This window comes from Pleurodeles waltl, chromosome 12 (genome assembly GCF_031143425.1).
Source record: "Pleurodeles waltl isolate 20211129_DDA chromosome 12, aPleWal1.hap1.20221129, whole genome shotgun sequence".
Lineage (NCBI taxonomy): Eukaryota > Metazoa > Chordata > Amphibia > Caudata > Salamandridae > Pleurodeles > Pleurodeles waltl.
Genome location: NC_090451.1, coordinates 41027293 through 41050927, shown reverse-complemented (window position 1 = coordinate 41050927; position 23635 = coordinate 41027293). Strand labels below are relative to the sequence as shown.

At 46.0% G+C, this 23635-nt stretch overlaps 1 protein-coding gene across 6 annotated transcripts in view; it reads right to left on the bottom strand.

Annotated features, from left to right (window-relative positions):
* The window catches only part of LOC138268212 (treacle protein-like), a 257029-nt gene that overhangs the window by 202970 nt on the left and 30424 nt on the right, over positions 1 to 23635 (bottom strand). For all 6 annotated transcript variants that reach the window (XM_069217656.1, XM_069217658.1, XM_069217657.1 and 3 more), the window contains exons 3-6: positions 16124 to 17182; positions 7761 to 7883; positions 6891 to 7289; positions 1326 to 1434 (exon numbers count right to left, since the gene is read on the bottom strand). In XM_069217656.1, the coding sequence (XP_069073757.1) occupies positions 1326 to 1434; positions 6891 to 7289; positions 7761 to 7883; positions 16124 to 17182 (1690 nt within the window). The remainder of the gene's footprint in view (positions 1 to 1325; positions 1435 to 6890; positions 7290 to 7760; positions 7884 to 16123; positions 17183 to 23635) is intronic.

Genomic DNA, 23635 nt, shown 5'->3' with positions numbered 1-23635 from the left:
ATGTAGTCTCAATTTCCATATCCATATGTTATTCATAACAACAATGCCCTAGTGATTGTGTCTCAGCAGGTTTTGGTTACACTGAAGAGAGAATCACTGGAGTCATATGCAAAGCAGGACCAAATTAATAACCTGGTCTTAGGCAGTTGATGGCACTGAAAAGGCAACTGATGCCCACTCAATTTATGCACTACAGAATACATTTTGGTGAAGTAATCTGAGTGGCAATTGTTTTTATTCACAGTGTATTAACTGGTTAGTAAACCCTAAATTGCTGGTGTTAGGCTTCCACTAAAGAGCCTTGGATCAAATTTATCCTGCATACCGAAAAGTCATCAGGATTCATTATATTTCTAAAGGAAGAAATTGCAAAGTCACTCTTAGAACAAAAAAACATGATAGACCATAGACAGTTTCAATTAACTCATTTGTTCCCAAAAACATAAGAAAACAGTCATACAACACTGTAGAAGTCAGAGTCCTAGACAGTAGTTTCTCAGGCCAGGTAAACTACAGTAAGGAGAAGGTAATATCCATCTGTGACAACATTGTCCAGGAATCTTGGACAATGTGTTTAAATGCAGCAGACCCTTGGATTCAACTACCCAAGACCTATGAAATAATGGCAACCTACAGAGATGGCATCATCCCATCTCAACTCATAACTCTTTATGAGTGACCTCAATTTCATCAATACCATACCAACATGGAGTCCCTCAACACTCAACATGCACAATAACACTCTTCAAAGTCTGCATAAAGTGCTGCAAGACCTACGAGCCATCCAAAGGGAGTTTTTAACAAACATACATCTCTTCTTCAAAATCTAATAAATTCTATCAACTGAAAAACCACCTTGTCATCATCAAACACTGTATAAATGCAAAACGGTAGTACCTCAGCAGTGGCACGAGTACTGCTGGTATTCCCAAAGTAGCAGCACATATAGAGCTAAGCAAAGACATCTGCCTACACCACCAGAGGTCGGGTTAGAGATTTTCCCTACAGGAAGCAGTTTTCATCTCGATGGCGGGGAAATAATTTGATTCTAAATTAAAAAACACACCTGGCTTATTAATAGAGGATTTGAGATGGGATCAAAAGCATAACGAATTCTGAAGGCAGATACTCCATGCATACTAACAGATGACATAATTAAAGAAAGTAAATATCACATTACACTTCACAACAAGATGCAAAACTTGCCATACATATATGAGAAGATCTGTTTAAAAAGACGATGACCGAAATGTCGCACACTTCAGCTTGTCAAACGCCAGAGGTAGCACCCACCCACTGTGCTTTAACTCCCTGATTTAACATACCAAAATTCTGGTTTCTCTCCTTGATAGTCCTTCACTCTCCAGTTTTTAAAATTGTACGCCAACAGAGAGCGAATCACATTCACCACTTTGGGGTCAACAGGCTTTTTACCTAAAAAGTAAAGAAAAGAATCACCATTATATGAGGGTAGCAGCTTGCTTGCATGCAAACAAGCCTCCTACTGCTGTGCATCGTACCACATTTTCAAAAGAATCAATGGTAGCAAGGGGCTTGTGTGGGTGAGGAGTCGGCGTTTCCCCTCAGATGGTTCCACGTATTTCAAATTCAATTTTGTTACACATTTGGCTACCTACAAAATTCAAGTTTGAGTGTTATATTATCTTTGAACTTTCCACTTATGTGGCCACTGTATTTTAGGTTCTTCTGTAAGGTGTGGTAATGCCCATGTATAGTGTAGTAATGTGCCAAATAATACACAAACCAAAGGAAATGAATCCAGTATTGAGTAGGATCTGCTGAGCAGGAAACCCGCCCCACCCAACTGCAAGAAGAAATGTGTAGGGCGTACAGCAAATAGATCAGATTAAACACATGTCACTGGATGAATCAGCAGATCTCCTGGGAGCTTTACTTTGCAAAGGCAAAATACCAATTAATAAGTGAGGAACGGACGGACAAAAAAACAGGGGACACTGAAATTAAAAAATACATGTGATGTCTTGTGACAAGGTCTTTTATGGCAAAGGAAGCCATTATTCATGTCTCAAGGGTGCAGCAAAGTGAAGAGGAATGTGATGCAACATTGTGGTTGGTTAACTGCCAGCTGCAGAAGACGGGCGCCTGTGCCAATAACAGGATGTAAATTGTGCTTGATAAACTTCATTGAAGTGAACAGATTCATCATCACCTGGGATTCCCGAACCAATCCTAGCAGGAGGAGTACATGCTGGGCAAAATTACACAAAATGCTGCGAGACAAAAACATGATCCAGTGGTTTAAGGTGCACTATAAGCACGAGCATGTATAGACTAATCATTATACAGAGATGACAAAAGGGCAAATATAGCTGCTATCAGAGAATACAGACAAGCTCAGCTCAAACAACTCTTCTGTGGTGTACCAGCAAAAGGTTAACACTCAGACAAAGCACATGGAGCCATTAGAGACTGACAGAAAGAGAACAGCTATATTGCAGTTTCCTCATTCAGATGCATTGAAGGCATTAGATGGGCTCAGGCTGGGCTTGACCCGTGAAACACAGAACCATGACTTAGTGTCTTTGAAGAACTATGCAGACGCTGACAACTCTAGACGGGAAGCAGCAGGGTACTGGCTGAGCCCTTCTTACAAATGACCCATTCCCACCATCATGAAGTGTCCCGTGCATATCTTGAAGATGCAAACTACTGACATATGCTTGAGTCATGAGATGTCATGGGCGTGGAAACAAAGCGAGGGCAATGGGATGCTGTTGTATGAAAGGGTTCTCAAGAGTCAAGAAACCGAAATGAGGGATTGAAATGGTAGGTATATAGATGACAGTTGAGACCCTGAAAGCACCAGCTTCCCCACTGTCCTGCCCAGGAAAATGTTAAGCTGAAATAAGTCTCCATTTCGAAGTGCAAAGTAGAACTTGGACAGCCGATGACTCAAGATAAGAACAAGAAGCATTGGCATAGACAAACGTGGACGGCCCATCCGTCGGATCTGGGTATGCGAGAAATGTGCACAAATATGCGTCCAGCTGAGTGGATCTGTCAGGTGGGTTTGCTAGAATGGGATCCTGCTGTTGAGGCAGGCTTGACACTTGGTATGTAAGGCTTAGATGGAGTGCTTAACCCAAAATAAAAAAAACAGTTCATGAAAAGCAGACAGTGGAGTCACAGAAGCCAGATGATCGTGATGATTAAGAGGCTATGCTCTATGGAAAGGAAAAAAAACCTGCCAAGCTAGGTACGAGCAAGAAGAAGGCAAGAGAGAATGACAGGAACGCCAACCAATGGTAAGCAATGGGTGGGCTTCAAGTCTCCATATGTTCCCGGTAAGCTCACGATATGTCTTGCAAAAGGCAGTGCATACAATGTCTAGTAGAAAAAAACTGTGGCTGTTGAGGACTGGCTGTAGGAAGTTAGGTTTTGTCTGCAGTACCTCCCACCCTCCTGACCCCACTTTTTGTCTGTTTTTTATGCAACTCTGACTGAAGTGGACTGGGTTCCTGCTAACCAGGTTCCCAGTGCCAGTGTTCCTCCCCCAAAACAAGGCACCTAGTCACTTGATCCCCAAGTCGGAGGCCCTTTAGCACCTCTGTAAGTCCCTAGTAAATGGTACGTCGGGCAGCTAGGGCCTAGGTACTAAAGAGGGTGCCTAAGAGCTACAGCATAACTTGTGCCACTCTAAGGGACCCACCTCATGCAGACTGCCACTGCAGGCTGTGTGACAAGGTACTCCAAAAAGTGAAAAACACAACAAGGCACACGCTAGTGTGCCATGGCCCCTAACACTGCCTGTAATATTTCTAAGTCACCCCTACTGCAGGCCTTACAGCCCTAAGGCATGACAAATTATATTACAGGTGAGGGCATATGTGCATGAGCAAATATGCCCCTGCTATGTCTTTGTCGATTCTTAGATATAGTAAATGAACAAGGAAGTCATTATGCATTTGCTGGACACTAGTCAATATGTTTTCCCCAGCTACATGATGGCTTCACTGAAACTAGGGATGTTTGGTATCAAACATCTTGTACTAATAAACCCTCACTGATTGTGTGATGGCTTTATTATACATGCAAACAGGGGATACCTTAGAGGTGCCCCATGAAAACCTACCAACTTCTGGTAGGCAAACTGACTAGTTCTAGCCTGCCTGCCACCAACAGACGAAAATCTGACCCCCAAGAATAAAAGCCTTTGCTCTCCGGAGGTCAGAAACTGTGCTCTGGCAGGGGTGTTACACACCCCTTCCAACAGGATGTCCTGCAAATCTGCATTCCAAGGCAGGAAGCTTCAAAGGAGGTCACAGCCTTTGGTATGCAGATCAGGATCTCCCGAGTGGTAAATGCCAACCCCTCTGCCCCAGGGCCCATTTGGACCCTGGACAGGCGAGAAAATTAGCTATGGAAGAGGCGTGTTGAACTTGGGGATGGTCACACCCCTAGAGTGACCAGCCTGAACTGAACACAGCCTTAGGAATTCTGCCATTTTGTGTGTAGTGAAATCAGGAACTCTGGGACAGGGTGATGCCCACTCTCCAAACGAAGTGGTCATCTAAGGTGTGTAGTGAGCCCATTGGCTATTACACTTCACTCCCCTTAACACCCCCTAAACTGAGTATTTAGAGGACCCACAATACCAGGAAAACAGATCTTCACTGGACACAAAAGAGGGAGTGGACAAGAAGCCTGCTGAACCAGAGAACCAAGGAGTACGATGGACTTGGCACCAACCCTGTTAGCCTGCCTGCTGCACCAAACCCTCGAGGAGCAACTGACCTGTCATGTTGCTGCAGCCTCCAAGAAACTAGGAGAGCTGCCAGTGCTTCGCAAAATCGCCACGTACTCCCTTGAAGCACAGGAGTTTCTTCCCTATATCTGCAGGCAACCCAAGAAAGAACTGTGAGGACCGAGGCTGACAAAAACTCGACGGCAAACAGCACCAGCGCACACAAGCCTCCTAGCTCGAGGTGAAGTGGGCCAATGGTGTCAGCATGGTTCCCAGGCTCAAGAGACGAAGCCCACCTTGAGCTTGCCCACAGTGGACATCCCCCACAGCATCTGCAGTCAGCCTGTGTCTGCAGACCCCCTCACCTCCATACCACAACTGCCTCCAGTGACAGAGACTCGATGGTCAATTGCAGCTCTGCACCCGGATGTGCCCTGCGCAGGAGTCCCCATGTCCCTGAGATTTGTGAGACCAGAGCCCACTCGTTGGTTCAGTCGGACTGGATCCCCAGTCCATACCTGCAGCCTGACTCTGTGGGCACCTCTCTACCACGACTGCCTTGGTGACAGAAAATACGATGGGCCAAACCACTTCTACACCCAGATGCCCAGGACCAAGGAGAACAAGACCACTGGTGTCACCAAGTCCCCAAGCATCGCAAGACTTGAACCTCCTTAGTGGTTCGCTCTGACTGGGCTCTCAGTCTACCCCTGCAGCAACTTTGATCCCCATAGACTTACACAGAGCACCCAACGTTGAACTGCACCACTGCACCAGGCCACCCTTGTGCCTCCGCGGTAACCTGTAACCTGTTGGTGTGGCCTTGGACCTTGCCTCATACTTACCCTAAGTCAGTGAGATTAGTCCCATAAGTCGCTATACTATACCTGTAAGCAGTGCTTGTTCTTCCTCCATCGGATAACATTGCCACATCAGAAAAATGCAGTCAACTTTTGCAAATCTAAAAATTCATAACTCGAAAAGTGCTCACCTGATTTCAGTGATCTTGGTATCTACATTTTTAGAAACATGTTATTTTTATAAATTGGTGTCAGATTTCTTTATTGAGCATGTGTGCCTTATATGCTTAGCCCACACTACAACAAGAGAGAGAAATTGGGATATCATTTGTGCCTCTGTGTTATCTTTGTGGTTTGCATGGGCTTACTGCGCGATGTACCTCTTTTTGGCCCACTACAGAAAGAGCTAGCTTCCTACACCAACCAACAGCTAGGAGATCCTGTGGCTTATCCAATACATCTGGAGAGTCCTGGCTTTAGACTGAAACATCGTGTATGATGTGTCAAGTGAGGAGAGTGAGGATGGTCCGGGAAGGAAGCCACTGCTAAATTAAAGCCATCTAAACGTTTTGAAATGCAAGGCAAACACCTAATAGATAAGCCCCAACTCGCTCTTCAAACTTCTCAGGAAAGGAAACACTCATTGGTCAATAGTCGTTATTTTAGTCTCAGCTATATTTTTTAAGAAGAAGGAACAAAATAGATTTTTGGGTAATGTAAAAATTGTCTGCAGCAGTCTTTTATATATCTACAAATACAAGAAGAAGTAGGAGAAGACAACACACTAGGGGACAGTAAGGCATCACAGAGACACACTGATGATTAGGTTTGGAAAAAGAGTGGTGTTGAAGAAGAATAGAGCTGGTGGTGTGGAAAGGAGTAAAGATTATTAAATAAAGCGAGCTGAAAGGTGATGGGGTATGCAATGTAAAGCAAAAGAAGGGGAGAACAGAGAGAATCCTAATACAATTGACCAATAAAGACAATTTTGTAAAATAAAAGGCCTTCAATGGATTGGATTAGACTACTTGAGAATGTCATGCATTTGAAAAAAGTTAGTTGAAGCCTGTCTTTGGAGATCATTCCTCGATAATGGGTTGGATTAGAATACTTGGAATGTCATACATTTGAAAACAATTCATCGAAGCAGGTCTTCGGAGACCGTTTCTAGAGAACAGGTTCCTGCCAGTTTGTAACACTTCAGGAACACATGAAAGGTTAAAGACACTGTTTCACATTCAGCCCCGATGACTTCATTTTTGCTTTGCTTTCTACTTTGGTGAAGTGTTGCCTATGGTTTGGTAGTGGGCCTCCCCTGTTTGTTGGCCTAAACTTTACAAGAACAAGTGCTCGGCCTCACTTACCTATCATCGCAACAGTAGGTGTTTTCACTGAGGGCTCTACCGCTTCCTTTTTTTTAGACTTTTTGTCAAGGTTATCTGCTTTCTTTCGGCTTCGATTTCGGCTTCTGCTTCTGCTTCGATTTCGCCTAGAAGTTCGATCTCTGCTTCTGCTCTTGTGCTTGCGATCCTTGCGACGACGTTCTTCAGAACTTGATGACTTTGATGATGCAGAGCGCCTTTTGCGTCTGTCCAGGTCATTTCGATAGCTACTTCTGTAACGGGGACTGCGGGATCGCCGGCGATGTGACAAAAGAGAAGTTTTAGTATCCCTCCCTAAAGACCTTGGTCGAGAACGAGACAGTGGTCGCGATCGAGATCGGCTGGTCGAACTATGTTTTCTCCTGGTAGGCTTTGTGGGATCTGTGCATAAACAGAAAAGAAACAAAATCGAAATAAACAGTCACAGTAGCTATCGCTTTTTTAAAACACAGCATATGAGGCCCAAACTACAAATCATCTTCAACCGGGCACCTACAAAATCTCAGAAATTCTTGAAAGTAGTGAAGGAAAAAGGAGGATACACAAAGGCAAAGGCATGCTAATACACAAAACATACTAAGCAGGCGTTGCTTTCAATCTAGGGATAATTTAAGAAACCATAGACCGTAAGACCACGTGAACCAATTCATTTTATTTACATATGTGGTTTGTAATACAAAAAAAACTGAATCATCTCAATGCACTGACCATTCATATTGCCGAGGACGTTTTAAGTAAATCATTCCACTACAGAGCAATTACTCATCTAGAATTCTACACCAGTTTAAGGACATCAGCTCAATTCATGCTGTCACATTTACAAGTGATCTTGACTAAGGAATACATCATTACCAGGCTTTGGGATTCCGAGGAGGGCCATCTTCGCCAAACTCTCCTCAGTCACTTCGTAACTTCCCACCATTTCTTGCATTATCGTCTCATACATCACATGCGCTAATCCTGCTTTCGCTATTTCTACAAAAGAATTGGGATATTAAGATACAATTTTACTTAATATAGTGAAATTTAAACATTTTTAATTTCCTCAACATACAATTAATGAACTGCAAAATGTTGTGATGAAACAGCCCCCACCAACCTCATACATAGGCCACCACATACCCAAAGAAATCACGCAATAGAATGCAAAAAGTCTCAAACTCACCCTCACATAGCCTCTAACACAGGCTCCTTGAACGAGTAGCTTGTGAGCAACTAGTAGCTCTCCAGCTACCTGCAAGTAGCTCCCCCAGATGCAGCCAAACCTACTAAATTAGAACCTTTTGCTTGGCTGAATTGAGGTATATATTCCAAAATGGAGTATTTAAGACAAAAAAAATTGGGTCTTTTCAGAACTCAAAAGCTGATATTTGAAGAAAAATGGCTAGATTTCCAAAATCTATTCAAAGCTGATTTTGAGCGATAAATCATATGGCGATACTTATTACTATTACTTTCGCGCTCAGAACAGTGCAGCCGTGGCTGTTATGAATTACCTATGAAGAGGCATTCCAATTTGAGAATGCCTGATGCACTGAGGTGATCGCTGCTAGTAATCTTGTATATGGTGGCCACTAAGGTCATCTTGTCTGGTGTAGTCACTATGACAACACTAATAATATTAGAAGCAGTGATTTTCATTTAACATAAGTAGCTTTTATTACACGAGAGGTCAGAGACCTCTGCTTTAACACATCCATGTAGGCTTCAACGCATCATATAGCTTTCAATGTACTCTGACACAGCCTACCATTGCCCTCACCAGACGATCACCAGACGATCAAAGTGCCTCAAATAGACCTCTACTTAGCCTTCAACAAAAGACTTGCACTACCTCACACAGAACCTCATAGGCTCCAAGTGACACTAATATAGCCTCCACTGGACCCTTATGGCTTTATGAGGTGCTTGCATGCCTCCATCATCTTCCTGCATGGCTCACAAGAGATGGTGCCTAAACACCCCTCTGTTTTCATATGATTTTCACCCCTCCCTGCAAATGACACTCAAACATCCCAAAACTAACTGTATGTAGTTAACTAAAGACTTTTGATCCAGCCCCTTCAAAAGGCCTTTACCTGGTCCCCTGACAGACATTTACCAAGCTCCCTCCTTCGACAAGCGCTTAACCAGCTCCCTCCACCGACAAGCGCTTAACCAGCTCCCTCCACCGACAAGCGCTTAACCAGCTCCCTCCACCGACAAGCGCTTAACCAGCTCCCTCCACCGACAAGCGCTTAACCAGCTCCCTCCACCGACAAGCGCTTAACCAGCTCCCTCCACCGACAAGCGCTTAACCAGCTCCCTCCACCGACAAGCGCTTAACCAGCTCCCTCCTCCGACAAGCGCTTAACCAGCTCCCTCCTCCGACAAGCGTCTGCCCAGCTCCCTCCTCCGACTAGCGTCTGCCCAGCTCCCTCCTCCGACTAGCGTCTGCCCAGCTCCCTCCTCCGACTAGCGTCTGCCCAGCTCCCTCCTCCGACTAGCGTCTGCCCAGCTCCCTCCTCCGACTAGCGTCTGCCCAGCTCCCTCCTCCGACTAGCGTCTGCCCAGCACCCTCCTCCGACTAGCGTCTGCCCAGCTCCCCCGACAAGCGTCTAGCCAGCTCCCTCCACCGACAAGCGCTTAACCAGCTCCCTCCACCGACAAGCGCTTAACCAGCTCCCTCCACCGACAAGCGCTTAACCAGCTCCCTCCACCGACAAGCGCTTAACCAGCTCCCTCCACCGACAAGCGCTTAACCAGCTCCCTCCACCGACAAGCGCTTAACCAGCTCCCTCCACCGACAAGCGTCTAGCCAGCGCCCTCCTCCGACAAGCGTCTAGCCAGCGCCCTCCTCCGACAAGCGTCTAGCCAGCGCCCTCCTCCGACAAGCGTCTAGCCAGCGCCCTCCTCCGACAAGCGCTTAACCAGCTCCCTCCACCGACAAGCGCTTAACCAGCTCCCTCCACCGACAAGCGCTTAACCAGCTCCCTCCACCGACAAGCGCTTAACCAGCTCCCTCCACCGACAAGCGCTTAACCAGCTCCCTCCACCGACAAGCGTCTAGCCAGCGCCCTCCTCCGACAAGCGTCTAGCCAGCGCCCTCCTCCGACAAGCGTCTAGCCAGCGCCCTCCTCCGACAAGCGTCTAGCCAGCGCCCTCCTCCGACAAGCGTCTAGCCAGCGCCCTCCTCCGACAAGCGTCTAGCCAGCGCCCTCCTCCGACAAGCGTCTAGCCAGCTCCCTCCTCCGACAAGCGTATAGCCAGCTCCCTCCTCCGACAAGCGTATAGCCAGCTCCCTCCACCGACAAGCGCTTAACCAGCTCCCTCCTCCGACAAGCGTCTAGCCAGCTCCCTCCTCCGACAAGCGTCTAGCCAGCTCCCTCCACCGACAAGCGCTTAACCAGCTCCCTCCACCGACAAGCGCTTAACCAGCTCCCTCCACCGACAAGCGCTTAACCAGCTCCCTCCACCGACAAGCGCTTAACCAGCTCCCTCCACCGACAAGCGCTTACCCAGCTCCCTCCACCGACAAGCGCTTACCCAGCTCCCTCCACCGACAAGCGCTTACCCAGCTCCCTCCTCCGACAAGTGCTTACCTCCGACAAGCGTCTGCCCAGCTCCCTCCTCCGACAAGCGTCTGCCCAGCTCCCTCCTCCAAGCGTCTGCCCAGCTCCCTCCTCCAAGCGTCTGCCCAGCTCCCTCCTCCAAGCGTCTGCCCAGCTCCCTCCGACAAGCGTCTGCCCAGCTCCCTCCTCCGACAAGCGTCTGCCCAGCTCCCTCCTCCGACAAGCGTCTGCCCAGCTCCCTCCTCCGACAAGCGTCTGCCCAGCTCCCTCCTCCGACAAGCGTCTGCCCAGCTCCCTCCTCCGACAAGCGTCTGCCCAGCTCCCCCCTCCGACAAGCGTCTAGCCAGCTCCCTCCTCCGACAAGCGTCTAGCCAGCTCCCTCCTCCGACAAGCGTCTAGCCAGCTCCCTCCTCCGACAAGCGTCTAGCCAGCTCCCTCCTCCGACAAGCGTCTAGCCAGCTCCCTCCTCCGACAAGCGTCTAGCCAGCTCCCTCCTCCGACAAGCGTCTAGCCAGCTCCCTCCTCCGACAAGCGTCTAGCCAGCTCCCTCCTCCGACAAGCGTCTAGCCAGCTCCCTCCTCCGACAAGCGTCTAGCCAGCTCCCTCCTCCGACAAGCGTCTAGCCAGCTCCCTCCTCCGACAAGCGTCTAGCCAGCTCCCTCCTCCGACAAGCGTCTAGCCAGCTCCCTCCTCCGACAAGCGTCTAGCCAGCTCCCTCCGACAAGCGTTTACTCAGCTCCCTCCCCCGACAAGCCTTTACCCAGCCCCCAACACAGGCATTCAACTAGGCCCGGAGGTCATTTACTGAGCCACCAAATTACATTTAACCACCCCAACGGGTACTTATCCGTTCCCAGTTAACATTTACCTGTGTCCAACAATTACCTAGAACCTCTCCCCCACACTTGTTTCCTTTGTGCCCAACATTCTAACAATAACAAAACACAAACTTTTACTTAGCCCAACATACTTTAACATGGTTCCCAAAGTCCCCCAGAAGGGTTCACCTAGCCTCACGCAGATCCTTTGATAGATCTATGACCATGTCAGTTGAATGGGCAGTGCTTTTCTAGAAAATCTAAACTCACACCTAACATCATCTGTGCAATTTTTTCTACATTCTCAGTTAATGTCAATTTTTGGGTCTGGTGCAGCCAACACATTTCTTCAATACATGCAGAGTGGGCTTCACATCAGTTCCTTTCAGTGAACACCCTTCAGCCACAGGCTAAAGAATTATGATCATAATGCATCACAGATCAGTCCAGAGTAGGACTGTCTCACCACCATTCTACTGGCAAATGTATCCTTCCTGTACCTATGCGGTGCATCCACTGGTATGCATTATAGGACTCTCTCACATTTGAAAAGTATGCTCAATCATCACATTTTCTGTTATATTCAATTATTTTTTTCATATATAATCTTTAGTGACTTTTCTTTTACATTTCCTTCACTGCAAAACACATTACTTCACATCAAATTCAACCATTGGACTGCCAATAAGATCCAGCAAGCCCAACAGCCACTGCTCAAGTATGCAATATAAAACTGAAAATGGAAGAAAGACTGATTTGCTTTGCTAATGCTCAGAACTTACTGAAGTTTAAATTGTAATTGATCAAACAAAAATCCAAGGGTGCTCCTCATCATGGAAAAGATTAAGTTGAGTTTAAAGTTCCCTTTCAAGGGTTAGGTACATTTTGAAATTCTCAAGCTCAATTCAGCAGACAGCAGGAATGTGTTGTCTCAATGCTTTCCACAATGGAAAGCACTGGTGAAACTGATATTACAAGGTGCATTTTCTTTCTAATGCATAACCACCATCAGCCAGGTTCAAGGCAGCCTGTTGTGTCCACCAGGCAATCACAACCTCCCTCCAGGAGTTGGCTGATTACATGATCTTCATTTTTTCCACTATGGATTCTCACAAAGGTGTGCAAAAATGGCACTGCAGATAACCCCCGCCCCTGGGCACATAATGAGAGGATTCAACTATTAAGAGTACAAAAGGCACAAACTCAACCTGAGTTGTGTCTTTTATTTGGACTCAAAGCATAAGCATATGAAATAATTTACAAAGATCAAAAGATGGTAAGTATGAACCAGAAATCACATGAAGAACTAAAGCAAGATAGTGGGAACAGAGAGCAGCGAAATTGAGACGAGGAACTTCCATACAGGTTTACAGACGCAAGAGCTGTTGGCACATACTTCCACAAAGTAAAAGTAGGTTTTCACAATGCTATGGTTATCAATAGAAGAGTCCAGAGCACTGTTAGAATACTTATTCCTTAGTAAAAACCATTAAGCTTTATTTGATTAACTTGAAAGGAGAACAGAATTAAAACAATTATTTTTTTCTCACATTTCTATGTTAGAAGAGCTCAGTCACCAGAGCAGGGAATACATTTGAAAATCTGGGGCCTCCAAGCACTAAGACCGAGACCCTGTACAACTCCACCAATCCCTATTAATTATTGTAGAATAGGCACTTACATTTACTGTGACAGTGTAATACATACACCTTCCCTCATCAAGTCGTATTTTTTGGGAACATATTTGGAGATCGTCTACAAAAACGTCTTACAGCAAGCTGGAGCACCGTGTGAATTCTCAGTAGGCTGGTGTTAATTTTCCTGTCTTATTTTTTATTTTATTTTTTGTAAGGACGTCAAACTGAAGGAAGTTGGCAGTGAAGTATAGGAGGTGAGGTCGGGTAGGCAATGCTGGTCACCTGCAGGGCCACTTTGAATCTCTTTTTGGAATATACTATTAAGAGAGCTGCTGGCTGTCTTTATTGTTTGTAATCTTCTGCTTTTACATGGGCATGGCTTGGATGGTGTATAGATCCACATTAGTTAGAACTAGGGCACGTTTTAGCTAAACACATTCAAGGAGGGAAATAGACTTCCTACATGGTAGACTCCAAAGAATAGAGAAACCAACTTACAGTTAAAGATCTGTAGGATTCCTGCGCTAGCTCCAGGCAGTCTAAAGGACAGTCTGTCTGGGCATCAGCAGCAGTAGATAGACACCTGAAACCATGACACAAGGGATGGTAGCAGAGTGCATGCCGAACACTTTTCTCTCTCACTCACAACCAAACAGCAAGACTGGCAGGCAGAACAAACCCAGACGATTGGTTAACGATCCATCTGCCTTCTCGCCTTTTAAGGAAAGACTGTTCAAATAATCAGCATTACTGCACCAGATTCCATTTATATTGTACAACTTGGCAAGAAAATAATGTTGGTGTTTTCTCGTGGCTTTTGTGAAGTTTCTGGTGGATGTACACAGATCCTACAACCAGTGGAAGATTTAACATGCAGAGTATTTTCAGGCAAGAATTGTAAGCTTTCAGGTTTGTAGTACATATTTTGAATATCTTACAAATACCATACGTTTGATGGATTTCTCCCTATTCTGTAAAACACATTATTTCTGTCTGGATACCATGGACAAGTAATCCCTTCCTCTGTAACGTATTAAAATTTAATTACGTACATTTTTGTTTTCTGCTTTCCTGAGAAAATTTAAAGGCTCGACTGAGCACTACCACATTTAACATAATGCTTTGATTATCTAAAAGAAAGCGGCTGGCATATCACTTTCAGGAAAATCTTTATCTGATACCAGTTGAGGCAAATCTTCATCGGATCTAGGCACTACGAATCACTACTTCCCATAACCAGCCTATGCACAGCTGTGTCAGAGCCCTTAGCTACTTATACAGTGCACAAGCAAAGAGATTTGCAAGGGTAGCCACAATTCTCTTTTGCTATTGACCCATGCATGCATTTCTCTACCCTTTTCATGAGCCAATCAATTGGACCGACATGTCAGATGGTACAAAACGGATGCTGTGCAGTGACAATAGAAACACTATAAACACAGGGCATACCATTGCTCCCCAATTTGCCCACTTTCCTGTTTAAACACAACGTCCCAGAGTTTAAGCAAGTAAGGAAGAAAGACACCAGATGGGAGCCACATGTCAGACAAACATGTCTGCAATCATTTCTTTGATAAACAAAGAAGAAAGACTGCTGATGACACGGTGCAGCTACACCGCATATTTCCTGGCTTGGTACAAGTTAAAAATGAATAATTTGTAAAGCACTTCTGCTACCCAAGTGGGTATTCAAGCACTGATGAAATGCCAGGATGCACATATGATCTAGATGGTTTTAAAATTACAGATTTTAAGTGCCCATCTGATAATTGTTGCAAAACCGACTGATATAAGATGTTCCAATATTTAGAGACCAAAAAGGAAACTAACAGCCACCAATTTGGGCCCATCTGAAGTGGGAGTACAGGCTAAATTGGAGATGGAAATCTCAGTTATCAGATCAAGCAGTCAAATAAGGCTGGATGTAATTGGAATGTAACTAGGACCTTTATTGGACATGACCTGAAATGTCAATATCAAAGTGCCTTGAGGATGGAACGCTTTTGTACAGGAAACAAGTGGAGCTCCTGAAAGTGAGAAAAGACAGACTGCTGGTGAGGAAGATTAGGAACAAGATGTGCAGATTAATTTTGGACTACATGATCCCACTTCAGCAGGTAATTTGGAAGCTCCATGTAGAAAGAGATGATGTAGTATAACTGATATTTAATTAAGGCATTGACAACCTTCTTTAGAGACGATAACAGTTGGAGAGGAAGGACTTTAGGTGCTTTGAGCAAAGTAAAGCATGTGGCTGTAATTGTGGCAATCTGGGAAGTAAACAAGAGATTATGTTCAAATCTTATACCTAGATTCCCCACCATGGATTAGTGTGAAAGGGGCTGGCCCAGGTTTGTCAGCCACCAGCTAAGTGACTTAAAGGAAAGTTCGTTGCCAAAAATGTACCTACATTCATCATATACATTTACCTGTAGAACAAGGAAAGCAAACACACCAGTGACACTTGCTACATCATTTGTTGACATATAGCAACATTTCCTGTTTAGATGCAGGAATCAGAGAGATATAAACAACAGCTACAATGCACGAATTAACACCCACAAAAAGCAGTTATCAATCAATATTTGCGAATGGCTTTCCACTACACGGTAACACGTTACTCCCTTTTTAGTAACTTTTGATCCATTTCAGCTAGAAACAAGCATTTGCTGTTAAAATCCGAAGATTATGCAGCAGATGGTTATGTGGCAAATGCAGCACATTCATAATTATGTGTAAAATGCTGTGGCAGCAGAACTGGATAATTCCAGTGGCCCTGAAAATACCTCATAGCACAACTCATTCCAAACATTTCCCAAAGGAAGCAGCCTGGCCCAAACTGCTGCCCCTCTCACTCGACACCAGCATCCCTGGGTGTGCTTTGGCCTCAACGGATCTAATCAGTGAATTTGGGCATCTTGACCATAGGTCCTTTGCTCACTGTGTCTCAGTAATCAAGAAAGATCTCACAGACCTAGTCAGTGAGGCCAAAACTCACTGTGAGGGCCCTTTGCTCTTAGCATCCCTTAATACATCAGAAACATGCAATTAAACACATTTTTTCCATTCATTCATCTGAAGCGTGTCAGATCCTTGCAGTCAGTTGAGGATAAACTGACACAATCCACAAAAACAAAGTGACTGCTGTCTTAAAAATACATGGATTTTCATCTCATTCATTTTCTCTAAGTAGCAGTTTTTAATCTTACTTGGTGCAGGGCTGGCAGATGTTCGGTGGTCAGTGTGTCCAGAAGACGATGTGACTTGAACATGGTCCTTGCCCTTCAACTCTGTGCGACTGTTAAAAGGTTGGCTCAAACTCTTGGCAAAGGCAAGTTGCGGAGGGTCTGCTTGCTTTATCGATGTTACCTGTTTAGTTACCGCCATGCTCAAAGTCAATGGGGATTGACCTTTACTTTCACCAGAGAGACCAACCTGATGAACATTGGTGTCTTTTATGGAAGAGGCGCCTTTACTGCCATCCAATCTCAAAGCGACTGGGAAACTGTTGGGGGCTTGTCCCATATTCCCAGGAGGAATAACTGAGCGTTTAACATGGGTGACTTGCATGGAAGAAGCCCCTTTATTACTGTTGTTTATGCTTAAGGGCAAAGGATATATTGTGGAGGGTTGTCCCTTACTCACAACAGGAAAGCCAGATTGCTGAATATGGGTATCTTGTGTGGAAGAGGCCACTTTTCTGCTATCCATACTCCAAGAAGGTGAATACATGTAGGGTGGTTGTCCCTTACTGATGACAGGAAAGCCCAATTGCGGGTGGGCAGCATGCGTTATGGAAGGTGTGTCTTGTTTTGAATCCAGGCGCCAGGGGGGAGGGCGGCCGCCGATTTGCTTGCTGCTTTCAGTGGGGCTGGAGATTTGGTCCTTTTTCAGAGAAGGAAATCCCAACTGTGGATTGACAGGAAGCTTTTGGGAAGGAGCACCTTGTTTAGACACCACATGCCAGGGCGCAGGGGAGCTGATGGAGGCTTGTTTGCTACTTTCAGTGAGGTTACCCAATTGTGCCCTATTAGAATACCCTAGAAAAATGACATCATTTTTGGCATCCTTGGCTGGTGCTAATGGTTGGCTGTTGGAGGACTGTTCATTACTCTTCACAGGGATGCCAGACCGTTGACTGTCAATACGCAATGCAAGGGAAGTAGGGCCTTCATTTGGACGAACTATGCCACTGTTTGAATCAGAAAGACGCTGTTCTTTACCCAGAAAATCTGACTTGCAAAACTGGAGCTGGGGTCCTGATAGACCTGTTGGTAAAAGAAAAGAGGATGAGGCTTGAGAATAAAGAAACAATTATTAAGAAAGCATTGTGTGAAAAGGGTGAACAATCAATGTCTGGGAGTAAGCGATCTGAAGGACTTACACAGAGCTCTTTGTCCGGCACAAATGTTACAATCAATAACACAGAGCAGAGGCTCACAATGTAGGCCATACCAAATAAAAGAGCGAGTTACTTTTCTCAACAGTGAAAAATAGGTGTTCCCTGCTATGAGCATAGATGTTCATCAACTTTCTGCCAATGCTGGACTGGACCACCAGGATACTATGGGATTTCCCAGTAGCTTGGATACTACTCAGAGGACTATAAGAGTTGGCAAGAGTTGCCTTTCAGCCCTGAAAACAACTGTGTGGAGTTCTAAATGTAATCTGCACATCACTGATTATAGTTATTGTGGGATCGTTCTGCAAGTTATTATTCCTGCTCTAAAAAAAGCTGTATAGCCTGGTTCGCAAAATACTGTGAGTGGAGGAATTGCAGCGTTTTTCCTGGGTTCCTCGTAAGGGCTCTATATCCCCACCTGCTCTGTGAGCCTGTGTGTGCCGAATGGTCCCAGAGCTTTGAGGAGATTTGAGGAGACAAGAACTGAGATGTTTGCGCACCCTCCAACACGCTTTTAGAAAACCCGGGAGTCGCAGAGAGCTAAATCTTTGAATTCTCAACCTACTCCCATAGTGGCCTTACTGCAAGACTCATGCACACCCTACCCGTCATCTGTTGAGTTGGTCTTGCTTAGCAGTGCAAGTGGGACTGAGGTTCGGCTGCAAGAGAAAGCCATTTACCCATTTTCCAATATTAAATTAGTGCTATTGCTCGGTGAATTGTGACAAAAGACATTTACTTTACTGTCGCCTCTGGCCCGTTTCAACATGTCACATGGAGAACTGCTCCATAAATCCAGGGTTGAGGCAGCTGGTCCACCTGGGCCACAAACTGAGAGACAGCGATCAATGGGGCTTTCAGAGACACCAGGTCCACCAGATCGTTTACAGCTATTGCCTGGGGAGTTAACAGACAATATGGTGGTCATATTGGACCTATGAACTAAAACTAGAAAATGTATTAGAGAAAAAAGTAAAGAACCAAATGAAAAGCATGTTTAACCCAGACATCCTGAATTCCATAAGCTATGCGAATACTGCAAATACTGCATCTAGGGAGCATAAGGAGGGTGAAGAGGGTGTGGCAGCATCGATAGATGCCAGAAATTTGCTTCCTTGATAGTGTGCTTTCCTTTTTTACTATGTTTGACTTCCCTATTTGCTTCCCTTACCCTCTTTCAGTCCTTGTTGGGTTTTTCATTATGTGTGTTTTGGTATTCAGAGAACCCAATACTTAATAAAATTTACTCTGCCGTGATCCTGTCACATATAATGAGAGGATGGGGTTCTAACTGTTGTTTGTGGAAAGTGTGTGCTTGTAATGCTTCTATGTGCTTCATGGTAACAAAGGAGGCTTAGAACCCATAAAACTGTGGACACACACACTTACTTTTTGTGGAGATCGATGTGTACTGTGCAGGTGTGTGTCGTGCATCCTCGAGTCCCGGTGAAAAGCTCACTGGGGTAATGTACCTACTAAACAGGAGTAGACACAGCGTCTCATAATTAGTGGATAGATCAGTCGCTAGTGGGTTAGGATTTACATGTAACATGTGAATAACATGTTCCAATCCTCGTGGAATATAACCCACCCCACAATCAAAGTTCTATGGTTAAGAAGGCACTTTTTTTTTTTTTACACATTTCAACATTACCTTTTAAAATTCATCAGTTAGATCAAAGGCCAGCCCTACCTGCTGTCTTCCAGCCTGAACGGGCCACTCATCTGATTCAGCATACAGGGATCTTTGTCTTACACCCACCACTTGAAAGCATCCAGTGCCACTTCACAGGTGAACACATGTAATTGTGCTGCTTCCTATACTGCACAGGAGTAGATGAATACATTAGCTGTAACTGCACAGCAGGCTGCACTCGACTGTGCGGCACAGGACCACAGAGAGTCTCCGGAAGGGCAGGAGTTGGTGCCTACAGGTCAGTGGGGAGTGCTGGTGGCTCTGGACACGTCCTGAGGACATTGCTTTACATTATAGGACGTTACAAATACTTACTTGGGGAATTGTAGCATTAACGCAATACATAATGGGACACAGCACAGTAACAGGTCCTTGAGAATACAAGTGGCCCAAGCATGGCGCTTAACAGATTGAGTCTTTGTGTACACTGTGACTGTGTATTGTCCTGTTAATTGAGGGACATTCGAACACCTGCAGAAACATTAATAGTTTGTTTTGTTATTTTTTATGTTAGTTTTACGGACACTGGCATGCAGATAGTTTATTGTGTACTGGGGCACTCCAGATACTGGTCTGGTGTTGCTGTTTAAGATGCATTACAAATTTTGTGCAAAAAAAAAAAAAAAAATAAGAAGTACACCGTGCAGAGTCCAGTGGATACCCATTTAGTTTGGGGAGGCAAAAGCAGATAAAACTAACGCTCTATTTTGTGGCAGGGTGGGCAAAGAGTTAGGCTTACCAAAGGGGCCTGCTAAGCATTTGTTGTACCCGCAGAAGCAATAAATGACACACTCAAAGAATAAATCAAGACGAATTTAGATATATAACACTTCTTTTTATATATACTTTGAAACCAGGACTTCGTTACAAAGTAAGCATGTTTTAAGCATAACTATGTTTCAGTTGCAAAATTGGATACAGTGCAATTTTTTTAAAGTTCTTTAATGTTAACATCTAGAAGGAAAATACAGACAGCAAACAGGTACTTTATGACGACTTACAAGACCAATCTCAGAGACTTAAGGTAAGTCCAGGGCAAGGATCAAGACCACACCAACCGGTCATTCCGGGCATCACCTATGCAGCTGAGTGCAGAGCTGTAGTAGGGCGTCGGGTGCCCAATGAATTTCAATGGGGATTGTGGAAATAGGCTGCAGGCACTGGCTAGGAAGCCAGTCGGGGAAAACCAACTGATATAGGTAACACACATGGGATGCTCAGTGACATAGGTGTGTAGTCTTCAGCCTGCACAAGAAGTAAGAAGGAATCTCACTTGGAGTGAAGGAGTCACTCCCCTGCATCCGCAGGCACCAACTGCAACAATGACAGGCTGCATTGATCCTCTCTCCTCCGGAACTGCGTGGATCCTGCTTCACAGGTGGTGGTCTGGAGTGGTCCCCTTGGTCCTCTTTAACAACTGTCCAACTTGGGAGACGGTAAGCCCTGGTCTCTCTTTGCAGTACGGTACCCCTGTGCAACGTGACTCTTGCAGCTACCAATGCTTGTTTGTTCGTCCTCCAAAGGATCTTCAGGCTCAGTGTAGCCCGGGCCTCCAGCCCTCTTCACTTCAAGGCATAGTCTCCTGCCTGCTGCTCTAGCGACATGGGACTCTTCAGGTGTGCTGAGTGGGCCTCACTGCGACTCTTGTGCCTGCTTCCTGTGGGTCGCCTGTGGGGGCTGCCTCCTCTTCCTGTCACTCTCCCAGCTGCTGAGACTCACCTCGGACTCCTCTCCTTGGGTAGAGTCACCTGGGCCTTGCTGGTCCTCTTCAGCACTGCAAAACCTTCTTCTCCGACTCTTACATTTGCCAAGGCTTGTTGGTAGTTTTCTAGCACCACTGACCGACTGCATCACGACCGCCAACATGGGACATCACTTCTGGAACTCCTCTTCTGCTCCTGTGCTGCACTGATGACTTTCTAACTCCACCATCGACCTGGTCCTGCATCCACAGAAGGGTGGGTAGGGGCTCTTGCCACAGCCAGACACTCCAACTCGAAGTGGACTTAGTCCACTTATTTTGCAGGTCCTCTTTTCTCAGGATCCACCTCACTGCCTATGCAGTATAGATAAGTCACCCCTCTAGCAGGCCTTACAGCCCTAAGGCAGGGTGCACTATACCATAGGTGAGGGCACCAGTGCATGAGCACTGTGCCCCTACAGTGTCTAAGCAAAACCTTAGACATTGTAAGTGCAGGGTAGCCATAAGAGTATATGGTCTGGGAGTCTGTCATACACGAACTCCACAGCACCATAATGGCTACACTGAAAACTGGGAAGTTTGGTATCAAACTTCTCAGCACAATAAATGCAAACTGATGCCAGTGTACATTTTACTGTAACATACACCCCAGAGGGCACCTTAGAGGTGCCCCCTGAAACCGTAACCAACTATCCGTGTAGGCTGACTGGTTATAGCAGCCTGCCACACTTGAGACATGTTGCTGGCCACATGGGGAGAGTGCCTTTGTCACTCTGTGGCTAGTAACAAAGCCTGTACTGGGTGGAGATGCTTATCACCTCCCCCTTGCAGGAGCTGTAACACCTGGCGGTGAGCCTCAAAGGCTCAGCCCCTTTGTTACAGCACCACAGGGCATTCCAGCTAGTGGAGATGCCTGCCCCCTCCGGCCACGGCCCCACTTTTGGCGGCAAGGCCGGAGGAGATAATGAGAAAAACAAGGAGGAGTCACTGGCCAGTCAGGACAGCCCCTAAGGCAACCTGAGCTAAAGTGACTCTGACTTTTAGGAATCCTCCATCTTGCAGATGGAGGATCCCCCCAAAAGGGATAGGAATGTGACCCCCTCCCCTTGGGAGGAGGCACAAAGAGGGTGTAGCCACCCTCAGGGCTAGTAGCCATTGGCTACTGCCCTTCCTGACCTAAACACACCCCTAAATTCTGTATTTAGGGGCTCCCCTGAACCTAGGAACTCAGATTCCTGCAACCTAAGAAGAAGAGGACTGCTGAGCTGAAAAACCCTGCAGAGAAGACGGAGACACCAACTGCTTTGGCCCCAGCTCTACCGGCCTGTCTCCCTCCTTCGGAAGAAAACTGCTCCAGCGACGCTTTCCCCAGGACTAGCGACCTCTGAATCCTCAGAGGACTGCCCTGCTTCCAAGAGACCAAGAAACTCCCGAGAACAGCGGCCCTGTTCAACAAAGACTGCAACTTTGTATCCAGAGGAGCAGATTTAAAGACCCCTGCAATCCCCGCAAGAAGCGTGAGACTTGCAACACTGCACCCGGCGACCCCGACTCGACTGGTGAAGAAACAACGCTACAGGGAGGACCCTCCGGCGACTCCAAGACTGTGAGTAACCAAAGTTGTCCCCCCTGAGCCCCCACAGCGACGCCTGCAGAGGGAATCCCGAGGCTCCCCCTGACCGCGACTGCCTGCTTCAAAGACCCGACACCTGGTAAAGGCACTGCATCCGCAGCCCCCAGGACCTGAAGGATCGGAACTCCAGTGCAGGAGTGACCCCCAGGAGGCCCTCTCCCTTGCCCAGGTGGTACACTTTCCAAAGGAGAGAGCACCAGTGCTGTTTGTTAAGCTCTCTGGAAACACAGGCCCTCTCTATGGTTGTGAACCACTTGGTGATATCATCACCATCCTCATATTTGGGGACAATCCCTTTGGGGATTTTAGGATCAGAGTGCCCTACTCTGTCCCTACTTAAAGTTGCTGCCACCATTCATGGGTGCTAAACCCAATTCTGCGCTTTCACTTTCTGTGGCCAGTATCCTGTCCTGCAGGACAATTCTTCGAGCCATTCTTTCTAAAAGAATCTCTTTTTCAGAGAGTTATTATTTGGATCTTGAGGGACCTGAGCCACCCTCAGTAAAGAGAGGTGCTCTAGACAACTTGGGTTGTCTACTAGGTGCAGGTTCCTCTGTTTCAAGTGGTGGAGGGTCCGGCTCCTCCTCACTCAATCTGTCCTGATCATCAGGCTCAGTGGTCCAATCAGTAGGATGGGCCTGCTCATACTCTGCCAACAGCTTCTGGAGCTTTTCAGTGAAAGGGTTTACACCAGTTTTGATTTTGTACCCTTTGCAGAGGGTCTTTAACTGCTTATAAGCAAGCTGGAGGTAAGGGGTAAAGGTTGAGCTCCTTATCCATACCCTCTGAGGCACTCACTTATTTTACTAAAAGTTAAGACCTTTTTGGAGCTAAAAAAAGAAAGTACAGGGTTTAGAGTAAGCAACATTTTTTAAATACATTAACACTACAGGGACATAACCAGGGCCCTAACGGTTACTTTTAAGATTTGGAAAAATAACCAATTCAAAAATGAAATTTATCTAAAGGCAATTTTGGGATTTATTCATGTAGTCACTAATTGACCAAGTGGTATCAGCTAAGTTGCAGACCCCATCGCTGTTCAAACAATGTAGGAAGCTGGCTCTCTATATGGTGCACTAAAACGAAGTACACAGTGCAGACAGTCCAGTGGATCCCTAATTGGTTTGCAGAGGCAAAAGCAGATAGAACTAATAATCTATTTTGTGGTAGTGTTGCTGAGCAGTTCAGCTTATCAGAGTGCTAAACATTTGTTGTACTCAGAGAGGCAATAAACGAGACACATACTCAAAGAATAAATCTGAGACAAATGTAGAAAAATAATACT